Source organism: Idiotropiscis lumnitzeri, chromosome 21 (assembly GCF_059441095.1).
Source record: "Idiotropiscis lumnitzeri isolate Australia: NSW breed Sydney's pygmy pipehorse chromosome 21, RoL_Ilum_1.0, whole genome shotgun sequence".
In the NCBI taxonomy this organism is placed as follows: domain Eukaryota; kingdom Metazoa; phylum Chordata; class Actinopteri; order Syngnathiformes; family Syngnathidae; genus Idiotropiscis; species Idiotropiscis lumnitzeri.
In genome coordinates, this window is record NC_142411.1 from 9,799,548 (window position 1) to 9,822,256 (window position 22,709).

Below are 22,709 nucleotides of genomic sequence, written 5' to 3' on the forward strand. Positions count from 1 at the left end.
ATCTGCTTGTTTTAAATTATAACTCAAAAGATACGAACCAGTAAGTGTGCAAGGCCACATTTTCTCACTGTTCGACAATGCATAGAAATATGTATATGTCCTTCGAGCAACCCATAAATACATACAATACACTATTTAGGTCAACAGTGCAACCAGTATGAGCTCCATGCGGCTCAGTGCGTGCACAAGCCTAATTGGACCCTCTGCCCAAGCTGTCACTGATGGATTACACAAATTAAAAGAAAATCAACAGCTGTTACTGTCACTGAAATCGCTAACAATAAAATGCACAGGAAGTTTTTTTTTTTACAAGAATTACAAAATACAGCGGGAAAAAGCATGCAATTAAAGAAGAAAACATTTACTACCGTTGAATATGTTCAACAAAACGGATTAAATCCTCCAGGTGCAAACAAAAGGATATACCAGGAATAGATCACAGTGTTGAATGCAATTGAGATCATCAGTCGAAACATTTGCGATCTCACATAATAGTGAACATAAAAACATCACAAAGCTTTCTAACTTAAAAAAGAAAATAAAAAACAAAACATGCATTGCTTGCCTTTGATATGACCTGAAAGGGACAGCAGGACAACGATTAGTTAATCAAAGCAGAGAGGATAGAATTCACCACTTTTAATTTCTTGGATTAAGACTCAGTATTGTTAGTCCATTTAATTTGGTGGGGAGCCATGTGTAAAGCAGCCCTTGCTTAATTTGTAACATTTACTTTTTTATAACCATCTTTGAATTAATGACATTCACTGTGTTTTAGTCACGTTTACAACAATATTCGTCAATTTTTGACATATCCTCATTATTGCGTGATTTGTTGCATTCATGAAAATGAGAAATGTACTTAATTGAGGAAAAGGAAGTCAAGTCAATAAATATTATCACAATATTTTGTTCTATGCACTCCGCGAGTCTTAACTCAGCATTCTGAATCGTATTGCGTTTTTAGGTTTAACAGAAAACCTAAAAACCGTTAGAAGTTACGAAATAAAAGTGGATTACTAAAATATATAAAAGAAAAAATGTTTAGAAGACCTTAATCAAAGTTTGAGAAAATATCAAAGTTTTTTACCTGGATTTAAAAGCATTTACACTCAGGAGTATGTTTGCAGCTTTATTCTATGGGTGCGCAGCATAACGGCTAAATGCAGCTTCACCATGTTTACTTTGAACTTTAGGCTCCACGAACCGACCTGAGTCTGCAGATATCAAGCAATCAGCATTTCTTGAATGCAACCGAGATCCAAACCATTCATTGATTTATACACCAGTAGCAGAATTTTAAAATCTATTCCACAGCTAAGTGTTTCTAATCCCTGCATCCCAATTTCGTTGCACATTTTACCATCGATGGCGTTTTTTCAACTTTTGCCTCTAACCCCTCACTGCACCATTACAAAAAAAAAAAAGCAAACGGGAGTGCTTTCCATTCAACAGGCAAATGCGCTATTGTTTCTAATTTGTTTAAGCATCAACATTAACGCCAGAACGACCTCGGATAAATCTTCCAGTCCGATGCTGGTCCGCACTGCTGATTCTGCTTGGAAGAAGATGAGGATGAGGAGGAGATGGAGTGAGGAAGGAGGAGGCGGAGGACGGAGGGCGTAAGCAAGGCAAGGGGGGGGTTCCTCGCGGGGGGGGTTTACGGGCAGGTCTTCCCTATATGGCTTTGGACGAGCTCCATGCTAATAACGGCTTGAGGAGCGCAGCGTCGCGTTTCTCGCCGGCAGTCAGTGGTGGCTTCCATCGTGTGAGCAAACAGGCTCTTTCGCAGCCATGGCCGAGGGCGGAGAAGGGGAGGACGAGATCCAGTTCTTGAGAACTGTAAGTATTTGGAATTCGTTCATAGTTGACGTAAATCCTCCTCATCCCACCCTCGGGTGCAAATGGACAATTAATTTCATTTTTGAGCAGTTGGATGCTAGTTTTTGCTTGTGGGCTTGGCTTTTACATGCATCATGGTCGTTTTTTTTAGAAGTTTTAAGTGTGCATTACACGCCGCTGTGCCCGTTCACCTGGACTTTATGTGGGGAATGCCAATGAGGTTTCTGTGCTTGCAGGTGCAACAAGGGCGACTTCACCCCACCTTTGGATGCTTTCAATACAATATCCTCTCTTTCTGTCACACACGTCCTTTGTGAACAAGCTATTTTCGACTCCTGGAGTCTGTTACTTATTTGCGCCATGAAAATACTTGAAACAAGTTGCGCACGCAAGTCAAGACTATTTTGGATGTTTGACGCAGATTGCTTACGGGGGTCCCAACTGTGGATTGGCATGGGCAGGAGTTATCTTTGTAAATGATATGCATGTCGGGATTCACCCCTCTTACCACACACGTAGCCTCGAGGTTGACGTGTTGTTGCATGAAGAGGAAGAACTCATGCTGCATTCACGCACCAAATGGATGCTGGGAGTCCGAGGTTACCCCTGAGGCACATGTGAGACTATATAATGTGTTGAACTTAAATGCACTTAGGCAATTAACCTTTGAATTCAAAGTGTTTTGCCTGTAAAATTCAACTTGACTCTTGGTACCTATCATGCATGCCATAGAAGTTAATTATAGTTGATGGGTTTCATTATTTTCTTTTCATTTAATGATTTGCTTTATTAATTCAAATGCAAATTCAGCCGCCACGGTGCTCAGCCCTGGAAGAGGTAGATAGTGCCTCACACAGATTTTCATAATGATTTCGGGCTGAGGTAAAGAATACTGTGTTTGCATAGTCATTGTTGGGTACTTGTAGTCGTAAAAAAATGTTGTCAAGAAGTTGCAATCCATTTTCATTGTTAGAACAATAACCACAGAATCATGGACTTCACTTTTAAGGTTTGATTCAATCCCTTATCTTTTGTGTGAACAGATTTCATAAAATTAGAAATGTCTACTCCCCAGAAACTGAGCTGCACTGTGTTTGTTTACAGACTAGTCATATGGGTTGAGGGTGAGTCAATTTCGATCGCTTCCCTAATGTGTACGTAAGAAATCTGACAAATCACCTCGTCGTGTTACTTAATTGCCCCTGCATCTAATCATTGACTACTTTGTCACACGCAACCCTAATGAGAAGAAGTACTTGTTCCCAAATTGAAATAATGCAAATAAATAAATAAATAAACAAATAAAATTGTCATCTTGGAAGCCATGGCACTCTTCTATTGCGCTGTATTCATCTGTCTGTCGCCATGTCTCAACCTACTGCTATTCTAATTACTGCCATCTACAAATGTGCGAATGTGTTGTCACTCTATAAAACTATAAGTAAACATATGCGTGCGTGTTAATGCGACTTGCTAACTCTCAGTGCCAGGAGAGGGACTCTTAACAGCTCCTAACCCTGGCAATGCCAGTGATGTGCTGACCCGTGTCGCTCGGCTTCTACTGTCACAGTGGCATCCAAGTCATCTGATGACAACAGCAATTTCAGAGGGGGAGGAGAGAGTAGGGGTTGGGGATACCCCTTAAGCTGGGCTTGAGCCTTGTTACCAAGCATCAGCAGTGGGGGAAACGTCCACTTTCTTAAGAGTGTTGATTTGAAATGAAGCACTTCAAGTCAGGTGAAATGCAGTAATTTAAGGCCCTCAATTTTAGCAGGCGCTACCTATAGTCTGGTTGTTGATGTTGGTGTCTCCTCCTGCTGCTGATGTCATGAGAGCTAGCAAAAGCGGGTGAAAGCAGAATGACACCTTTGACTTATAACTACTTTTTATGCAGTGTCACCCACAATGTCTATATTAAAATATATACAACGCTCCAACTATACACTCAAATGTGCTCGGCGGCCGTTTCCCTACCACAGCATTAGCGTCTAGTTAATAATGATATGTCGCCTCTTGCTTTATTCAATGTTGCTTTGTGTTGCTGACTGAAGCAAAAAAATAAGATGCTTCCAATTTAGAAAACTCAACCTTGCATATAACAGTCCAACAGTGTTTTAATGCCTTTAAAGGGGAAGTCAAACCCCCAAAAATTAATTGCAATCAAATGTTCTATGCACCGTCAATAGTCTAATTTTCTCATTTTTAGTAATATTGTTTTGTGGAATGTGAGTTACGCAGCAAAATCCTTTCGTTTTTAGACATCTCAGACATCCCATTTTGCCATTTTCTGTTGACTGAAAATGACATTGCAGTTGCTCACGGCTCACCTGACAAAAACAGGTGGATTTTATTGCTTAACGCATATTCCACAAACGCAATATCAATCAGAATGCCATGTTTTGTCTCGTGAGCCTGTATACAACAAATTTTGGAAAAGAAAATTTGGGGGTTGACCTCCTCTTTAAAGGAAGATATTTCAGAGTATATTTGTAAAGTTTACAAGATGGTAAGTCTTATGACTACCGTAAAAATTACATTGTTGATGCTAATAATTTATTTAAAAAATAGATATCAAAACTGCACATACATAGACCCAACAGGTCATTTCAAGTAACATGGTATTTAAAAGTTAGGGGAAAAAAATATCTGCAACATTGAATTGGTAGGATCTCCTCTGAATCCAACTGTCGGGACGTTGATAGCGACAGAATGTTCTCTTCAGTCATCTGTGCTGAAGCATTGCGATCCCACTGCCATGCCTATCATTTACACATGCTAGTGGGTGGTGTGAATTTCATCGTGTGTGGCTGTGTGTGCTTTTGGAAGGCCAGTTAGTTTTTTTTTGTTTTTTTTAACACAAACTTTTCAGTACTGCCGCAACAGTGTTTCTGCCATCAGGCTGATTATTAATTAACAAGTCCCTAGTATCTGTAATAAATGTATGACAGCAGTGCCAACTCACACCTGTGTCCTATTTAGACGCCAATTCTGCAGCGTTACTCTCATTGCCACTTGTTTAATCGTGTAACTATCTCCCTACAATACACGCTGGTGCAATGTTTCCAGGGGGGGGGGAAATGTGGATGTGGACTTATTGATCAAAACGCTTTTGACCTTTACTCAGGCTCTGCGGTATTGCTTTTACATGAATGCCCCATCATTTTAGTGTCAGATATGTTGCACTAAAGCAGGGGTCTCAAACTCGCGGGGCCCGCGGGATGATAGTTTGCAGCCCCCGCCTTATTATGAAAGTTTAATGTTCGTGTGGCCCGCGAATTTGATATGACTGGCACTTTAGTGTAAAGTGCCAGTCTGTAGTTATAAAGCTTTAATTACAGTGTAATTAAAGCTTTATAACTACAGAAGTAGGCCTACTCATCCCAGAACTATGGTTTATGCTTAGGATCTCTGCTATTTGACAAGATTTTGATTTGATTGACAGGAGACCCATGCGCGAACAGGATGTGCAGTCTGACGGAGCTTTGCATCAGCACTAGCACAGACGGGACTAATTATAAAATGTAGGATTACCTGGTCACAGTGGATAAAATTGAACCGCGGATTATTGTTGGGCACATCTTCAGCTTTAAAACGAGGGTAGGATTGTAATTTTTTTTCGACGTTTTAGTAGGGGTTTGATTGATGAATGTTCCACTCATGTTCAGGACAATTCATGTTCAGAAGAAGATTAAAGAACTGTTAATACAGACATTTGACTCATTATTATTATTATTATTATTATTATTATTATTATTATTGATTACTGATTAATTTTCTTATTAATTCCTTATTTATTTTCTTATTAATTCCTTATTTATTTTTAAATCTTATTTTGTGTTAAAAAATAAAAATAAAGACATTTGAGAAGATTACATTTTTTTTATTTTTTTCTTGCGGAAAACCTGATGCGGCCCAGCCTCACCCAGAGTCTGCCTCTAGTGGCCCCCAGGTAAATTTAGTTTGAGACCCCTGCACTAAAGGATGTAGAATGTCAAGCAGGTTTTTTTTTTTGTTTTTTTTTAATCTTTTTGGCTTTGCTGCACTGAAGTGAGGAGTCCTACAAAAGTAGTTCTGTGCTAAACATAGTGGGATTTCAAAGTTCACCATTCTCTTTCGGAGTGGATTGTGTGATGGAGTTTCCTTGAAGGAAAAGATTTGTCGTGGTCTATTGCAAACGTCTGGCCGAGTTTTGGTTGACAGCAAGCTGTCAGATTTGCTTTTCTATTTGTTGTGTGCATCCATCTGGAACAGCTGCTGTAGTCTCGAGGAGACGTCTTGCTGCTCGATAGAGCTCAAAATCCTCCGCTTGCACAGGGGAAGGTCAGTGATGTCACTGATTGGGTCAGATGTATGTCAAGAACACTATGTACTAATTTTACCCTGAAAATGAGGGCTTTATAATTATTTTTTGATGCGTTGGCACTTAGTGCTGGGGCAAACTTTAATCTTGACGTCAAATTTTAATTAATCCCGTGACCAAGCCTGAAACGCAATTGCTTGAAAAGCTAATGATATTTTCTCCATTGCAATGAATTGACGGCACAATGCTGCATTTTAAAAAAAATTCTAATAAAGAAAAATATCACTGAAAAAACAGAAATAATCTACTTTTGTAAAGTCTAGTTACTGTACATAATGTAGTAGTTGTGTGTTGGCTTAGTTAATAAGCACGGCTGGCCGTTTATCCTGCGTGTGAGCGTGAGTTGTGGCCTACAGCAGCTTGTTGCGAGCGTTCTTATTTTGTGTGTTGGGCTGTTTTTCCCCATTCACTAAAAGGTTTCAAGTGGATTGAAGACAGTGGATGCCCTTGCTAGACAAGAGTACCTTACATGCTCTCTTCTTTTTTTTTTTTTTCACTTCACTCGAGTGACAGGGTACCTGAAGCTTGCTCAAAAGTCGCATTTTGGCTCGCAACACGTAGCAAAAAAAATAAATATATAAAAAATAAATAAATTTAACAAAAACAAGGCCATGGGTTGCTACTAATTGGAAAGTACTTACGTTTTCACAAATTTACTTCTGTCTAAATCTACTTCAACGCTCCCCCTAGAATAGTGAAGATGTATTTACTTTTAAGCCACTGTGATAAATACAAATCAAAGCATTCATTTCTTAGTGGGCAAGGAGAACACCACTGCCTATTAAAATACTACATGTGTTTGCTTTAAATGTCCATTAAACTAATCCTGTTCCACATTCTTTATGGATGAATCTGATTTATGCACTTGTCTCGTCTCTTCAGCGTATGCCAGTTTCCCCTCTCACACATCAGACACGTGAACAGACAACAGAAAGGTTTCACTTCCATCCAAGCTTCGCTCTGGAATCTCATGCTAAGTGCGTCTGTGAAATAGCTGCATTAAACCCATATGCATGCAAACGAAGGCTGGAAATTTCCAATTTGTTACAGGAACAGCGTATAAATCTCTACAAAATGGGCTATGCATGGCTGCATAGAAGAATACTTGGGGGCAAAACTTGCTTGACTGGTGAAGCTTATTTCATTTTTTTTTTTAAATTTCTTTCTATATGTTTTTTAAATCAGGAGCTGAGATGCACGTGGTGCATTATTGATTTTGACCCAGATGGCAGTGCTAACTATTACACTGTCCTGAGAGTGAATTTATGAAATCATATTAACAGACAGAGGCAGAGATCGTGTACTTGCGTCATTATTTTTTGACCAAATATATTTGAAACACTAACTGGATTTGGTCACGGTGGACTTTGACATATTCACATTTCCTTCTCCCATTTCATGCTGTGTACGCAATAAATCATAAATAATTGGAGGTTGTCTGGTGGGATACACACAGTTCCAGTTGTTCTGAACAAATTGTGTTGTTAATGCAGAGTTGACATCGCAATATCAGCAACATTTTCTCTAATCTGTAATTGTCACCCATCCTTTTTCTGTGTGCCCTCCATCTCATTAGCATATCATCATTAAATAATTAACCCTGGCTGTCAATTTCCAAGTGAGCATGCGCAAAGAGCGCAAGTCGAAAAAGCCGTGCTGACGGATCGAGCGGAATCATCTTTTCTCAAGTTCACACGAGCAGCAACGGCGGCTCAGTCGTGGGATTTTATGGCACTTGTGCGTAGCGTCGGAGGGTCTCGGGTTTCGTTTTTTGGTGGCTCCACACATTTTCACACACAAACAGACACCTGGCGCCGTCTGTGAGGGCACATGGCGGCTGGTTGCGTGGTGAAGAAAAATGTAAGCAAGAGTGAAAAAGCAGAATGCACAAGTGAAAGTATGCCAAACCAGCCCCCCCAGTTGTAAAGCACAAATCAAACTCTTGGTTTGATTTCAGGGGTTGAGCTGGAGGATGACGAGGGGTCAAGTTCCTGCTCTGCACTTGGCAGCTTGATAGAGCTGCCACCTGACCCTTGCTTACCTCCAGGACCCTAAACATAGTCCTGATGCTGTACTTTAGTAGTCTAGCAGATGTTTCAAGGATCACTTTGCCAGGGATTCACCACATTCTCTGGACAAGCTCAAGTTAGTCCTATAGAGAGGGACAGTAAGCTTCGTGAGTGAATGATGACAATACTTGTTTTTTACCAACAACATGCCAAATAAAAAACAGCTTCCAGTATTGCAGCGAGTGCAAAAAGTTTACATTTAAACCGAAAAGTACTCTGTACTTAGTACATAAATATAATCTACACTTAAGCCACACATTATCCAAACTCTTGCCAAAATTTGAGTTAAAGTGAATTGTAATAAAAAAAAAAAAAGACATCTTTAGCTGTCAATGGGATTGAATGAATATAGAAGAAAATACATTTTGATACACCCCCACCCAAATTTGCAGCAAATTTCTGATGTTGGCATCTTAATTAACTACAAATAAAAGTTACAAGTTCACCTACAAACCACCTGGACTGTCCACAGTAATTCAAAGGAGCACATTGGATGAAGTATTGCAATATTCTGGAATGTCATTATGTGCGTCGTTAGCTTCATGGGTGGGAATAACTTTGAATGCAATAAAAACAACAATACTTTCGTCATCACCATGTTGTTATTTTTAGACATGTCAAATATCTGATTCCCAACCTTCTGATGGGGACTGTGCAGCCTGTATTTAAATCTACTGCATTTTCATTACTTGTGTGAAGAAGAGGGAGCCAGTACCATGGCAACGATCTGCTTCCAACATACATGCACACCCCCCTGAGAGATACAGATGTTGTTTAGTTAAATATGGTTGTGTAACAGATTTTAAAACTCAATCATCTTTATTAATATATATATATATATATATATATATATATATATATATATATATATATATATATAAGGGCAGTCAAAATTAAAGCATTAACTCAAGTGATTAATCCAAAACTATATGGACTTGGCTAAAAATATGTGGCTAGTTAAGATATTTGGATTTGATTGTACATTCTTAGGTTGAATTTTAATTGCGTGAAGAACATAGATCACAGTTTTGCTAAGAACAGGTTCAAATGGTGTATGTTTTTAATCGGTATTTGCATATTCAATCGCGTTAAATGTATAACGTATTTTGTCAAAAAAACAAAAATGCTATTTCTGTATTTTATTTAAACATTTTTTCCTTGTTCGACAGGATGACGAGGTGGTTCTTCAGAGTGTGGCCACCACTCAAAAGGAGCATCGCAAGTTTTGCCTGGCCGCTGAGGGACTTGGGAACCGCTTATGTTACCTGGAATCGACTTCTGAAGCTAAGGTGAGGAATGTAGCAGGCGGCTTTCACAATTTTTTGTATACAGAGTGAATACCTCTGTTAAGACTGAACATTTGACAAAAGTGGAAAATTTATCTCAAATGTCTCATAAATTTACTTGCAGTGTGAAATCTGGGCGTGTTTCGTTGAACACAAAGCTATCAATCTGTTGTGATGAACGGCTACGATTAATTGTACCGTTTGCCATCTAGTGCAGGGGTGGGCAATATTTTTGATTGGTGGGCCACAATGGGTTCTAAAATTTGACGGCGGGGCCTGACCAGGAGCAGATGGAGTGTTTTGGTAACCTCACCTCATTGGAATAAAAAAAAAAAAAACATTTCATTTTAAATGAAAATGAACAAAAACATTGCAAGAAAATAGCCGTCTTTGACACACCACAGTATTTAGAAAAGAAAACATTAACAAGGATTATTAACTTTTTTTTTTTTCAAGTTTTGTGGGCTGGATTAAAACTAAACGGGCCGCATGTGGCCCCCGGGCCGTAGTTTGCCCACGCCTGATCCAGTGGAACAGCATTTAATTGTTGTGCCTGTCACTATACATCGCTGGCATAGATAGATCATTTTTTTGGAAAAGTAAATCTTTTTTTTAGTGATCATCTATGGTGTGGTGTGGTGGTTGGGAATAACAATGATTTGTAAAAAGTAGCATCATAAAAATCACATAGCAGATGTGATAGACTCAAGGCTGACTGAAATTATTTGGTCCTAAAACCGTTATTTTGGACTTTTTATCTCCTGGATGTCGATGGCGCCATACGCTGGCGCTCTCCTTATCTTCCCTCCCCTCTGCCCTGCGTTCCTGTTTGGAAGCCCCCCAAGGTCATCTCAGAGACAACGAGACGATGTATTGGCGTGCGGGCTAGGACAGAAGACACAGACGCACACTCATATTATCACACAAACACAATAAACGCACTACTACAGCGCAGCTGGATATAGGCTGTGGCGGCGCATTCATGGCTTGCAAAGCCTGCTCAATGCATCTCGGCTTTAATACTATATATTAATGTCTGTGTGTTTGCTAAGTTTTTTCCTTTTTGTTTTTTTTGCCACTTGTTTTTTTCCCTTCCCGCTCCCTTGTGTTTTTTTTCTTTTCATCTGAGAAAATGGAACTCTGTAAAAAGCGACCTGGCGTACTTCCATTCTGTATTTTCCTGTTGGTCATTGTTTTTTCATCGTCCCTTGGACGGTTGTATATGTTTCATTTTGTTGCACCCTGTGGTACAATGACGATAAAGCGATCGCAATTCTGATACTTGATAGAAGTTGTACAGCACATGAAAATTACGTTTTTGTCATCGGCCAATGTAACTCTAACCGTTTTGTTGAAAGCATTCATGTATTTTTAGATTGTCCATACACCATAAAACGATCTACACACACAACATGTCGTGAATTGTGGGTTCTTCAGCTGACAAAGGACTCATTGTGCCAGCCTATGATGCTGCAGTATTACCAAAAGGTTTCTGCCACTGTCATGGTGGAGCTTTACAGCGTACTTAGAGGTAATTACTTAAAGCAGATCTCCTGCTGGGAGGTTTCAAGTTAAAACACATACCCACGACTGCGGCGGGTCAGGTTCAGTACTCGGATATGGCGCCTTCGGCTTGGCTCAAACACAAGCGGCAGTGTTTCATGGAGGGGGATACCGTGGATCATGTGCTTGTTGGTCTGCTTGCCAAGGCAGCCACCTAAGACACAACAATCCACAAACCTGAACCACTGAAGTACTTCATCACGTTTTAATTGAAAGTATTTTGCCCTCTAAGAAAGATGGCAAAAATCTGTTTTGTTGGCCATATACCGCTTTAGCTATATTACTCATAGCAAATCCCATTTTCAGGAGCACTGGAGTGGAAGGCGGGCTTGCTGGCAGTCTGAGTTCCTAAATTCAGTTTGAGAACATGAGGGTATGCTTGAGTTCACCTACCTGGAGCCGTTGTCGAATGAGAGGGCAACACCTGCAGAGCTTCAGGCCATCTGTCACAAACAACCCGTCCTCTCACCTTGGTACTATGAGGACAATGCTACAGGCCCCTCGGGTGTCACTAGTGGATGAATGTTGAGGCTTTTGATGAAAACTGGGCGGCCTGCAACTGCTGATAGAAAATGGCCCACAAAATGTCAAAGCAGGCTCAGTTTGGTACGTGTAATTTTTGCAAAGTCAATGCGAAATCATCATCACCATCTATATAACATCTAAAATTGGTCTTTTGGTTTTTACGGACCAAATCAATGACTGAATGAATTAATCTGTTTGTCTGCACTGCCAGTTTGAAATAATGTCCACTTTTGAATAAAGGGATGGAAATTAAACAATTTTTGCTTTAATTGACAGATTACTAGATTATTAAAATGATTGTTAGTTGCAGCCCTATTCATTTTCCATCACGAACCCTATTTAAATTTGCTTATATGATCTACTTACTCAAATTTCAGTCAGACTATTGCATGATTCATGGGGAGCGTCCATCATTTGATCAACTTTGTCATGATGAGCTACACAGCGGTTTATTTGAATGAATCACTTTACCCTTTCTCAAGCTTTATTTCATTGAGTTTCATCCTGGCTGAACACGAACAAATGAGCAGTTTGAAAAGGTCGCTGCAAGCACTTTGCTGCTCCCAGACGACAGAGAGACTTTGCTCTGTGTCTGCCAGACCGCTCACCACATAATGATAATTGGAAAGGAATATCAGGTTTGCACCAGGTTGCGAATTATCTGTGTTAGAACGCCCTTGTCATGTTAGGACACAACGGCAGAGCGGAATTTTACAGTCAGGAAATTGAAGTACATTAACGATAATTTTTCGGCCGTTCTTCGGTGAAATCATTTTAATATAGCAGCATATCATCATGCATATTAACAGCATACATTTTTATGTAGTAAACTAGGCCCAAGTACACTGGATCCAGATTCTAGATGATATACTCCCAAAAAAGTATCTGGATTCAGATGATTTTATTTCGTTCAACCACTTAACTAAATAAAATTGTGTAAATTCAACAAAAATATTTAATTGTGGATAATTTGTGTCATTCATGTGCTGCATTCGGGACTATTTTCAAAGGCTTTGAAAAGCACTGATGAGGATTGTTTCTAACAAATAAAATTGATGACAAGTGCAAGAAAAATATTTTGTCGAAATACATTGCAGTGAAATGATTCACATGGGTCAGCAAACGTGGTTTATTGGTGTATTTAACAAAGCACTTTATAATCCTCAGCACCTTGCTGACGACACACCAGGATGCCCATCACTTTATTTATGAGGGTCATTCCTTGCGCTGCAGTTCTATTAATTACACTTGGGCCCTCGGTCTTGTTTCGCTTAATTTAGTAAATGATTTGGCCGCTGGTGCACGTTTGTGTTCGTTCAATTCAGTTCAGTGTGATAGATGAAGATGAGGATTGGGAAAAAGTATGTTTCTCTTTCAGCAGATTCCTCAATGCAGACTTTCGGGATGTCAATAACTTGAAGTTTCTCAAAGTTTTGACATTTTCGCTCGCAGGATCGTATCTACAGTATACTTTTACAACTAATGTTCTTTTCCCTTTGTCTCCTCTACACCATCATCGCCTTCCCTCACCTCCATGCTGCAGTATGTTCCTCCGGACTTGTGCATTTGTAACTTTGTACTGGAGCAGTCGCTGTCAGTGCGAGCCCTGCAGGAGATGCTGGCTAACACCGGACAGAGCAGCGAGGGGGTGAGTCATACGTCTCATGTACACAAACAGCCAGAAAAATCGAACGCGTGACTACTTGGCATCTGTAATCTTTTGGATGAAAGGTGTTATTTTCCAGTCTGAGTTAACATGAATTGGATGACAGATAATCTCCACAAAAACAAGTTAATAGGTCATAATATACTGTTTTACATCCTTCTTTGCTATGATGAGAGTATTAGGGAATGCGGTACATTGAAAATGCAGAAAGCTTTTGAGGGCATCTCATGTAGGCCAGCTTCTCTTCATTAAAAGTTGAAAATGTTTCCCAAGTCTGCAAACTTTTCCAGAGTGTCAAAAGGAGTTAAAGCTCCACTTTGAAATTGAGGAGCTGGCTCATCAAGTAAAAAAAAATGTGAATAAACAAACGTGTGTGTCATCACCTGTGTGCTTTCCCGAAAGCGTCGGTGTTGTTTTGACTTCAGGCTGCCTTAGTCAAGCTTGCCCTCGGGTTTTAACGGTGAAACGACATGAATATATAATTGCTGAGGGTGAAACGCTACGCCAGAAAGCCCAATTCAGTTCGTTTTTTTTAGATTAAAGGCACTATGTGGTTCATATTCAGTACAGTAAGTGAACAAAACGCAAAGCAATGCGAATTCCAAGGAATCCAAGGAATGCTATCACTTTTTATTTTCCAGACGATGTTCTCATTTATTGCTAAGAGATATCAGAAATCACTGATAATGAAAGGCCATTTTGCTTCGGAGGAGGAGTGGAAATGATTACTGAGCGTGCTGCAGCATCCGTAATCGAAGCTCTCAATTTATACAAAGCAGAGTTGGCTCTTTTTTTTTTTTTTTTTCCCACCTCGGCTCCTGTCCAGCTCACTTGGCATGTTTATTAAGTCATTTCAAGAAGGAAAGATACACGGAAGCGAGAAGGGCTTTCTATTAACGGGAAAGTCATCCTCCGTTGGGTTGCTTTGGTTCGCAAACCCGTCACATTCTCACATCCGGCCGTGCTTCTAAACTCGAACAGCAACAATTTGCTTGTCATTTAATCCGAGTGCAGGGCAGAGGTCATTGGATGTCATCAACTTTACAAGTAACAATTTGATTAGTGTGATTTTAGTTTAGAGTTGGGGCCGTCCCTAATATTTTGACGGTGCATTGCAGTTCTGCACCACGGCCAATCAAAAGCCGTAAAATATATTATGGATTCATTGAGGTACAGCTTTTCACTTCTTTTTGGCTTTCAGAAACAACATAATATATGCATGAAAGTGTCAAACAAAAGTTGAAATCTAATTTAAGTCCTACAATTTTGTACTCACCCTCACCGGGAATGACACAGGTCTTCATTCTGTTCTTTGTACTTTTAATATTGATGTCAACTTGTCTTCACCATTTTTCCATTCGAGTTCCATTTCTTGTTCTGTAGAAACATTTGCTTTTTTTTACCGTCACTGTGGCCGCACCCATCCCCGCTTCTACACAGCCAAAAGGAACATGAGTCAGATGACAATTTATACCGTTTTCAGAGTTTTTAATCTCTCTACACAGACAAATTGCATTTAAACACACGATCAGTTTTTCATTTTTGAAAACAAGCCCACTGTAAGAAAAAGCTTGAATGGATCATCGTGCTGCACCGTCGTAGCAAGATTCTCAAAACTTCTGTCTTGGTTGAGTCTGGCCTCAAGTGAACTGGCATGCGCAACATCCCATATTGTCTTATTTTTGTCTACCTTTGTTACATTGTTATTGGCCTGGGTAGTAGCTGGATACCTGCCTGAGCCTCGATGCTGGCAGCTCTTCTTTTTGGCAGCAGAAAACGATGTTGGCCGCAGTACAAACTCGGGTAGGGAGGCTAATAAATCCCATCTCTTACTCCTTTCCACAATTAGGCTCCATTCGTCTTTGTTGTTCAAGTTTGATTGCCGTACTCACTCACAGCGTTTTATTTGTATGTTACTTGAGTGGCGACCAGGAAAAATAGATAGGTCCGTTTGTTTTCCAATCTGTGCGCATGAGAGAGGCACTGACCACCGAAAGGACGGGAACGCTATTTGTAAACGTAATTTTGGCGTGTGTGACATTTAGTTTATGACCATATGACAGGTGGCGATTTTATTTAGTGAGATAGTTAGCAGCATTATGGAATTGTTTTGGCTTATTTACCCAAAACTAAAGCACATTTGTGTGTGGGCGCTCCATGGGTTGTAAATTAAGGCACAGCGTAGATTCCAGTTTTGTGTTTCACTAAGTCAGTCCAGAGACAATTAATTAGCTTGTCATAGATGTCTTGAAGATGTGAATTATAGCTCGAGGCACTGAGGCTGCGGCATTCATCCAAAGTTTTGCCTTGGTCTTGAGGTTGACTTCATCTGCAGCAACTTTTGTGATTAATTATGTACGGTAGCTAATGCTGTCGGAATGGGGCCTTCAATTTTCAACTTTACAAACTGTGATTTGTGGTTGATAACCAGGCTTTCTCCGGGTTGTAGTTTTTATTCATAACAGTTTCTTGTAGGGGAAGTCAACCCAAATATTTTCTTTGCAAGATGTTCTATGCAGCCCCACTGGTCGAAATGTGATATTCTGATTAATATTTTGCTTGTGTAATACGAATTAGGCAGAATTCATATTTTTTTCCTCTCCATTTTGTCACTTGCCGTCGACTGAAGCTGACATCACAGTTACTCAGGGTGAGCAACCAATCACGGCTAACCTGTGTTCTGAAGCTGAGCCATGATTGGTCATTACCTGAGCAACTGTGATGTCGTTTACAGTCGACAGTAAGTGACAAAACGGCTGCACCCTGCCACTTTGCTGCTTAAATTATATTCCACAAACGCAATATTAATCAGAATGGTGAAAATTTTTGGGTTGACTTCCCTTTTAACATGTTAAACACTATTATACTTTAAAATAAAATAATTAAGGAAAACCCCAAATGACTGAACGACACGGATTTGACACTGCTCAGTATTTTAACAAAGTCATCCATCAATTTGACATCTCAGTAAACAATCATTCCTTGAAGATGCAACTTCCACCTCACCTCCTCTCCGAAAGCACACGCACAGCCCAGCTGGGGAGCAAGCTGTTTAGGATACAGTACACCGAGAGGGTCACGGAAGCAAAGGTCACAATTCTTGGCAATGTTGCGTCAGCACAACAAGCCTGAAATTCAGGCCGGCGTGGCGCGTACCGCCTGGCTCCTCCACTCTCAGCTGTTGCCGTATACTCTTCCTGTTTTTCTTTGATGATCCGTCAAATATTTGGTCGCCAAATGACTCTTTGCTACAATCTGTCTTGGTCCCTTTTGATTGTAAGCCCCCAAAACAATCCTATTTGTGTCAAGTTACTAAAGGCGACGTAAAGTAAAACTGATTGTCCTTGATATTGTTGGCCAACATTGCTATTTTTTTAACCACTTGAAATCTAACAAAGACATATCGAAAGACAAAGTCTATTTGTGCTCTTGTACAGAAAGAAAAACTCTTAAAAATGTTTGACAGTAACTTCTCCCCCTTGTGCCACAAGAGGTTGATGAAAAGGTAAGCAGAAGTTAAATTAATTATCCGCAGAAGAAATGCGGATCTTTAAATTATATGCTGGCCGAAGTCTGATTTAATTTCCACTACTATATTTGCTGCTGCAAATGTGTTGTGCATTTATTGTGTTTTCTGCCCAACCTGCCTGCACATATAAAAAAATATTTGTTGCTGATTCAGCACACTTTATTCAAGCCAGAAATATATATTTTTTGAGGTTTGAAAAAACAGCATTGAGATAATCCAGCAGTTTTGAATTTCCTGACAGGCGGGCCAAGGCGGCGGACATCGGACCCTGCTCTATGGTCACGCCATCCTCCTGCGCCACTCCTTCAGTGGCATGGTGAGTAGAAAGAGAAACTAAATATCACAATGTAAAATTGGTACAAGCACATAGGGAGTCCAAATCTTCCAGTACAAAGATGTAGTGAACTAGTACAAGACAATAGTCAAACACAAAATTTAGATAATGCATGGAAAATATGTAAATATTGAATGTAAATGACAAAATGATTTTGGAGCAGTACCTGACCTGTTTGAAGACGTCAAGGTCTCTGACAGACAAGTTGTCATTCGATGTGGGACTACAACAAGATTCAATAGGTACAGTACAACTACTCCTGTATTATCTCTTGACTTTTCACGTTCCTGCTTAGCCAGTTAAGCATGACCTTAACAGCAACCTTGACACGATATATCAACAGAACTGCTTCCTCACATGATGGTTATTTTTAATACTCCCTAGAATAGAAAGTCGCCCAAACGCTGCATTGGCCAGCAGGGCGTCTCATTTATCAGCTGTCGTACATTCCAACACCTCGTAATTGCTAATATGGAAGCTTGTTTGTATGAACAGGAGAGGCCTGTTGGTGGACCATCCACCCGGCCTCCAAGCAAAGGTCGGAAGGAGAGAAAGTCCGCATCGGAGATGACCTGATTCTCGTCAGCGTGTCGACTGAACGATACTTGGTCAGTTGACTCCCCTGCACCATCACGCTGGTTTTAGTCCACGCGTTTTCTACAAGTTTATAATTGTAGAATTTTGGATTGGATTTGATTTATATATATATATATTATATAAATAAATATATATTTTTTTTCTCTTTTTTTTTTTGCAAAGCATATGCTAAAACTGTTTCAGCTCTGAGCATTGCTTTGCTGTTGTTTTCACTCATCTAAATATTCCCTCTCACCACTTGCAAGAAAACCGAACTAAATATTGATTTCCCTGTGTGTCTGGAGGTTATGCTGGAGTTGTCTGCTTTGCTCCACCGTCACCGTCCAACTACACGGCGGGTGACAAGAACAGTGTCGGGGAGCTTGCAACCTGCTTATCTGAAATAGAAATCACATTTCCTTTTAATGTTGTTGTGCCTTTTTCTGCACGACTATACCCACTACCTCAATTTACAACCCTGGGTGAGAAGAATCAGGAGCAAGGCAAAGTTTTGAGAAAAATTGTCACAGGCTGAACAGGGGGAGACAAATAGCAAAAAGGTGGAGTGGAGACGTGGCAAGCATACTAAATCGAGCAGTGGTGTATTGTTGTGGCCATTTAGACGGGCAAATGTGCTTTTAATGCAACGCTGGCTAATGTCCAGACGTGCATAGCCTCCGCTGGGAAATCTCCAGCGGATTTGGCACGAGTGTTTCTTTTGAGGAATGGGGCACTTGAGAAATTCAAAGCAAAAGTAATCAGAGAGTCATTAGCGTTTGTGTGTGCAAGGCAAGTTAGAAGCTTTTAGATCTTAAAAAATATATCTGTAAGGCGGTGTCTTATGCTTGATACAGCTACACTTCATTACTTGCATGTAATTTAGGACATGAGATGGAAGTCATTGTTCAGCATGTTCACGTTTTGTTCAGCACCCTTGAAACTTGTAAATTCTGCCTGTAGGGAGGCTGGAGCAACTCCAAGCGCATCTACGGGAGGGTTATTGTTGAGAATGATCTGGGCATCGCTACTCCGGGAAGCGCTGATGATGCAGTGGTGCTTTTTAGCCAGCAGCCACCGAACGCTGCTTGGCAGTGCTTGTTGATGGTTGCTTTAATATCATTTCAAATCCCAACGCTGGGAGTTCAACCTCCCTCTGACGGGTGTTCGCTGATTCTTTGTGCTTGTCTGAGCTTTCCTATTTCCAGTGTTGCCGTTTTAGCGTAATGTTGGACCATTCTGTCTAAAAAAACGTGACTTCTTTTCTTGCAGCACCTCTCCATCTCGAATGGCAACATCCAGGTGGATGCATCCTTCATGCAAACCCTGTGGAACGTCCAACCAACCTGCTCTTCAAGCAACATGGCTGTAGGCAAGTTGACGACATAAGGACTTAATCTCATATTTAAAAAATATGATTTAAAATATGAATATGGGAGTGCATTACAAAAAAGTAGGGATGGTATCAATTCATATTTCCAAAATCGATTTGATACAGAAGGGCCCGATTCGATTCTTGATTCGCTTTGATTGATTTTTGATTCAATCAAAGACTTACCGCGATATCAATTTTTCTGTCATATTGATGGCATTCTCAGAAGAAGGCTGAAAAATGCTGCAAGTAGTTCAAACTTCTTGCTGTAACTAGAGGCATTAAAAAAACATTAGTAACATTAAGAATGAAAGAAAATGCAGTACTGATCAAAACAATAAAGACATTTGCCTTCAAGCTTGTTGGCGCTGACTTCACTGCTTCCGCCATTTTGTTTTGATTCGCTACTCTCGCCTGACAAGATCTTGCCTGACGTGAAGTCATGTAAATTTATGGGGAAAAAGATGATATTAAGAGTATTGATATATGCTTTTATCCATCCATATCGGGCTATGAAAAGGTAAATGGATTCAAATCGATATTTTTTTTTTTTAAACCCAGCCCTACTAAAAAGGATTGCTGTCAATTTACTGTAACTTTTATTTATTTATTTTTTAACTCCAAACAGATTTCATAAATAATTGCACAAAGCTTTTAAAACCGTCAATATGTGCACCATATGAGATATAAAATGTCCTTTTTGTCTTCCTCTGATTTATTTTTTTTTTTTGGCCATGACCAAATCTGATTTCCTGTTTGTGCTAATGAATGTCATTCTTCACCACCATTTTTTTTTTTTTTGGAATCAATCGACTTCTGTTTTTACCCCTGTCAAAGTGTATCCATAATATCACAATCAGGGGTCACTTTTCTTTCGTTAGGGTATTTGGTCGGTGGCCATGTGATGCGTCTCTGTCGTGGCCATGATGAGAGCTTGACCATCCCTGGAGCTGAAAGGAGTGAGGAGGAGCAGAGGTATTGCAGTGCATTTTAGTGCAGTCCCAAGTTGTCTATACAAGATTGGATTTTTTTTTTAAACTGTTGTGTGTAAGACAAATGAGAAAAGTGTGCCCAAGCAAACCTGCGAAGTGGGCAATCGAACAAGATAAATGTGTCCTGTCTCTGTAATGCGCCATGGCTTCACTGCTGTCACAAGTAATGAAAATTACACAATGATAACGCATAAGTGATCAATAAGGGTGACTACCTGTTCTCATGTTTCATAGCTAGTATTTTACTATTAGGCTAACTCTACATTGATGGCCAGAGAGCAAAACACCCCCCACCGTCATCATTCCCCAAAAGTGTTTGTAAAACGCCTTTCAACTACTTTATTTTCTTGTCATATTTTTGAGTAATGTGTTCCAGTAATCAATTTCCATTGTGACACTATAACGGAAACTACGCATTTGTATGTGCCCCCTCAGGAATGTGAACTACGAGGCGGGTAAGGGAGCATCAAAAGCCCGCTCCCTGTGGGGACTGGAGCCTTTGAGGATCAGGTGGGTTGAAATTGTTCGTATTAAATCAGACAAGCACCTACACATCAAGAACATCTCAGAAATCTTCAGAGTTGATATGTCAATGAGCCCTGTCCTATAAATAGATACAGACTTTGCCTCCATTTCTTCTGAGCTGTCACTACCAGTTATGACTCCTCCGAAGGACTCTGTTTCGCCTATTCATTTGTAAATCCAAGTGCGATCCTAATAAGCATGCTGCAAAGCCACAATAGGAGGTAGCGTAAGCTACTGGTGTAATATTGAAGTAAAAAAACATAAAGGTTTGTGATATGTTCTGGTTTCAGCTGGAGCGGAAGCCACATTCGCTGGGGTCAGGCCTTCCGACTACGCCACCTCTCCACCGGCCATTACTTGGCACTGACTGAGGACCGTGGACTGGTCCTGCTGGACAGAGAGAGGTCCGACACCACGGCCACCTCCTTCTGCTTCAGACCGTCAAAGGTCAGTGTTAAGCCATCTACGACATTTGTACTCATTGCAACTTTTGGAATAAAACTGCTTGTAAAGTATATAAGAAAATCATTTCTATTAAAATCTGTGAAGTGAACTGAACTGTTTTCACTGTTGAGGACCGTTGACGCCTATTGTGACTTTAAATGAGCCTTAAAATGAAATTGAAATTTGAGTTTCCAAAATGAAAGCCAGAATGGACAAAATAAACGTTCATAATCACGGATTACATTAGCAAATGCGATGTCTGGAATATAAGAAGCAATGTATAAAGGCTGCAGATAGATTGTTTTAAGCTTGATTCCAGGTTTATTTTTCCCCCGTGACAGAAATAGAATAGGGGTGCAGTGAGAGTCCCACTTTGTTTTTATAACTCATGTTCCCTCTAGGGCTAATTATTGGACTCTAACATAAACGTTTGCACCATTTCCAGAACCAAAAAGTTACAGGTATGTTGCCAAGCTGTAGAAAGTAAAATGTTGACGTTACAAAAGTGGTACCTTTGAGGGTACCACACTTGTGGCAAAGCCATTGTGTTCGCAAAAAAATAAAATAAATAAATAAATAAATAAATTACCGCAATTTATTTTTTACATCGCCCCATTTGTTTTCTTGTCTGGAATTTTAGAACCATTGCTTGGAAAGAAATATCCATGCCATATCTTTCTCCTGACAGGGTGAATCTAAATAGCTTCCACTGACTTCATTAAAAAACGTCTGTGATCTTCAATTTTTTTTCTTGGGTCTTTTCACAACTGCTGAGCAGACAACACTTAAACTTGTCAAATGGTAATTGGCTGATTTACGGCCTTTTACCATGAGTGGGTCAGGAGGACAAATCCCGCTGCTTATCTAAATTAAAATTCACATTAGAAAGCAATTGGTCGATAGGCATGAACGTTAACAAGATTGAGTGGATTTTGGGATTGTTATTTCTTGACTCGGCTTTTCCCATCCTCTGTCCGTCCTTGCTCAAGGGTCTATGCAGTTATTCTAACAGAAGGTTGCCCTTTTAGATCTTACCCTGAGACCAAATCCAATTTCCCACAGCTGTACTGCAATTGTCCTATTTTCACATTGCTTTCATATTAAAACAGGAAAAAGGCGAGTCGGGCCCAAAGAGAGACATTGACGGCATGGGCGTGCCAGAGATCAAATATGGTGATTCTGTCTGCTTCATCATGCATGTGGCAACTGGACTGTGGCTGTCCTATCAAGCGCCTGATGCCAAATCATCTCGTCTTGGACCCGTGAAACGAAGGGTAAGCTATGAATTCATTGTTTTGTTGTTCCTCCCTTATTACTGCAGTTAACTTCTTTTTACACTGACTCTTGGTCAATATCATAGAGTTGTGTATTAATATAATGAATACAGAGTGGCTAACTTGTTTTCTTGTAATTTGAGTAAATTTAAGATGGTGAAATTTTGGCTATACTACTTAAAGTTATATTAGATAGTTTGTAGGTATATGTTCAATGTTAGCAGTTCTGCAGTCAATTTTGCTCAGTGTCGCATAACTACACGGGTAGTACGCTGACATTACATCTGGCATCTGTCTTCGCCATCGCATTCTGAATGCTCCCAGCTCTTAATGCAGATATGCACATTGAAACATC

At 40.0% G+C, this 22,709-nt stretch overlaps 1 protein-coding gene across 4 annotated transcripts in view; it reads left to right on the forward strand.

Moving 5' to 3' along the window:
• Window positions 1-1,696: 1,696 nt before the first annotated feature.
• The window catches only part of ryr3 (ryanodine receptor 3), a 66,195-nt gene continuing 45,182 nt past the window's right edge, over window positions 1,697-22,709 (forward strand). For all 4 annotated transcript variants that reach the window (XM_088285506.1, XM_088285508.1, XM_088285507.1 and 1 more), the window contains exons 1-11: window positions 1,697-1,842; window positions 9,441-9,560; window positions 13,189-13,293; window positions 17,082-17,156; window positions 17,338-17,416; window positions 17,670-17,782; window positions 19,020-19,119; window positions 20,001-20,094; window positions 20,547-20,621; window positions 20,927-21,083; window positions 22,190-22,354. In XM_088285506.1, coding sequence (XP_088141632.1) covers window positions 1,795-1,842; window positions 9,441-9,560; window positions 13,189-13,293; window positions 17,082-17,156; window positions 17,338-17,416; window positions 17,670-17,782; window positions 19,020-19,119; window positions 20,001-20,094; window positions 20,547-20,621; window positions 20,927-21,083; window positions 22,190-22,354 — 1,131 coding nt within the window. In that variant the 5' untranslated portion in view covers window positions 1,697-1,794. The remainder of the gene's footprint in view (window positions 1,843-9,440; window positions 9,561-13,188; window positions 13,294-17,081; window positions 17,157-17,337; window positions 17,417-17,669; window positions 17,783-19,019; window positions 19,120-20,000; window positions 20,095-20,546; window positions 20,622-20,926; window positions 21,084-22,189; window positions 22,355-22,709) is intronic.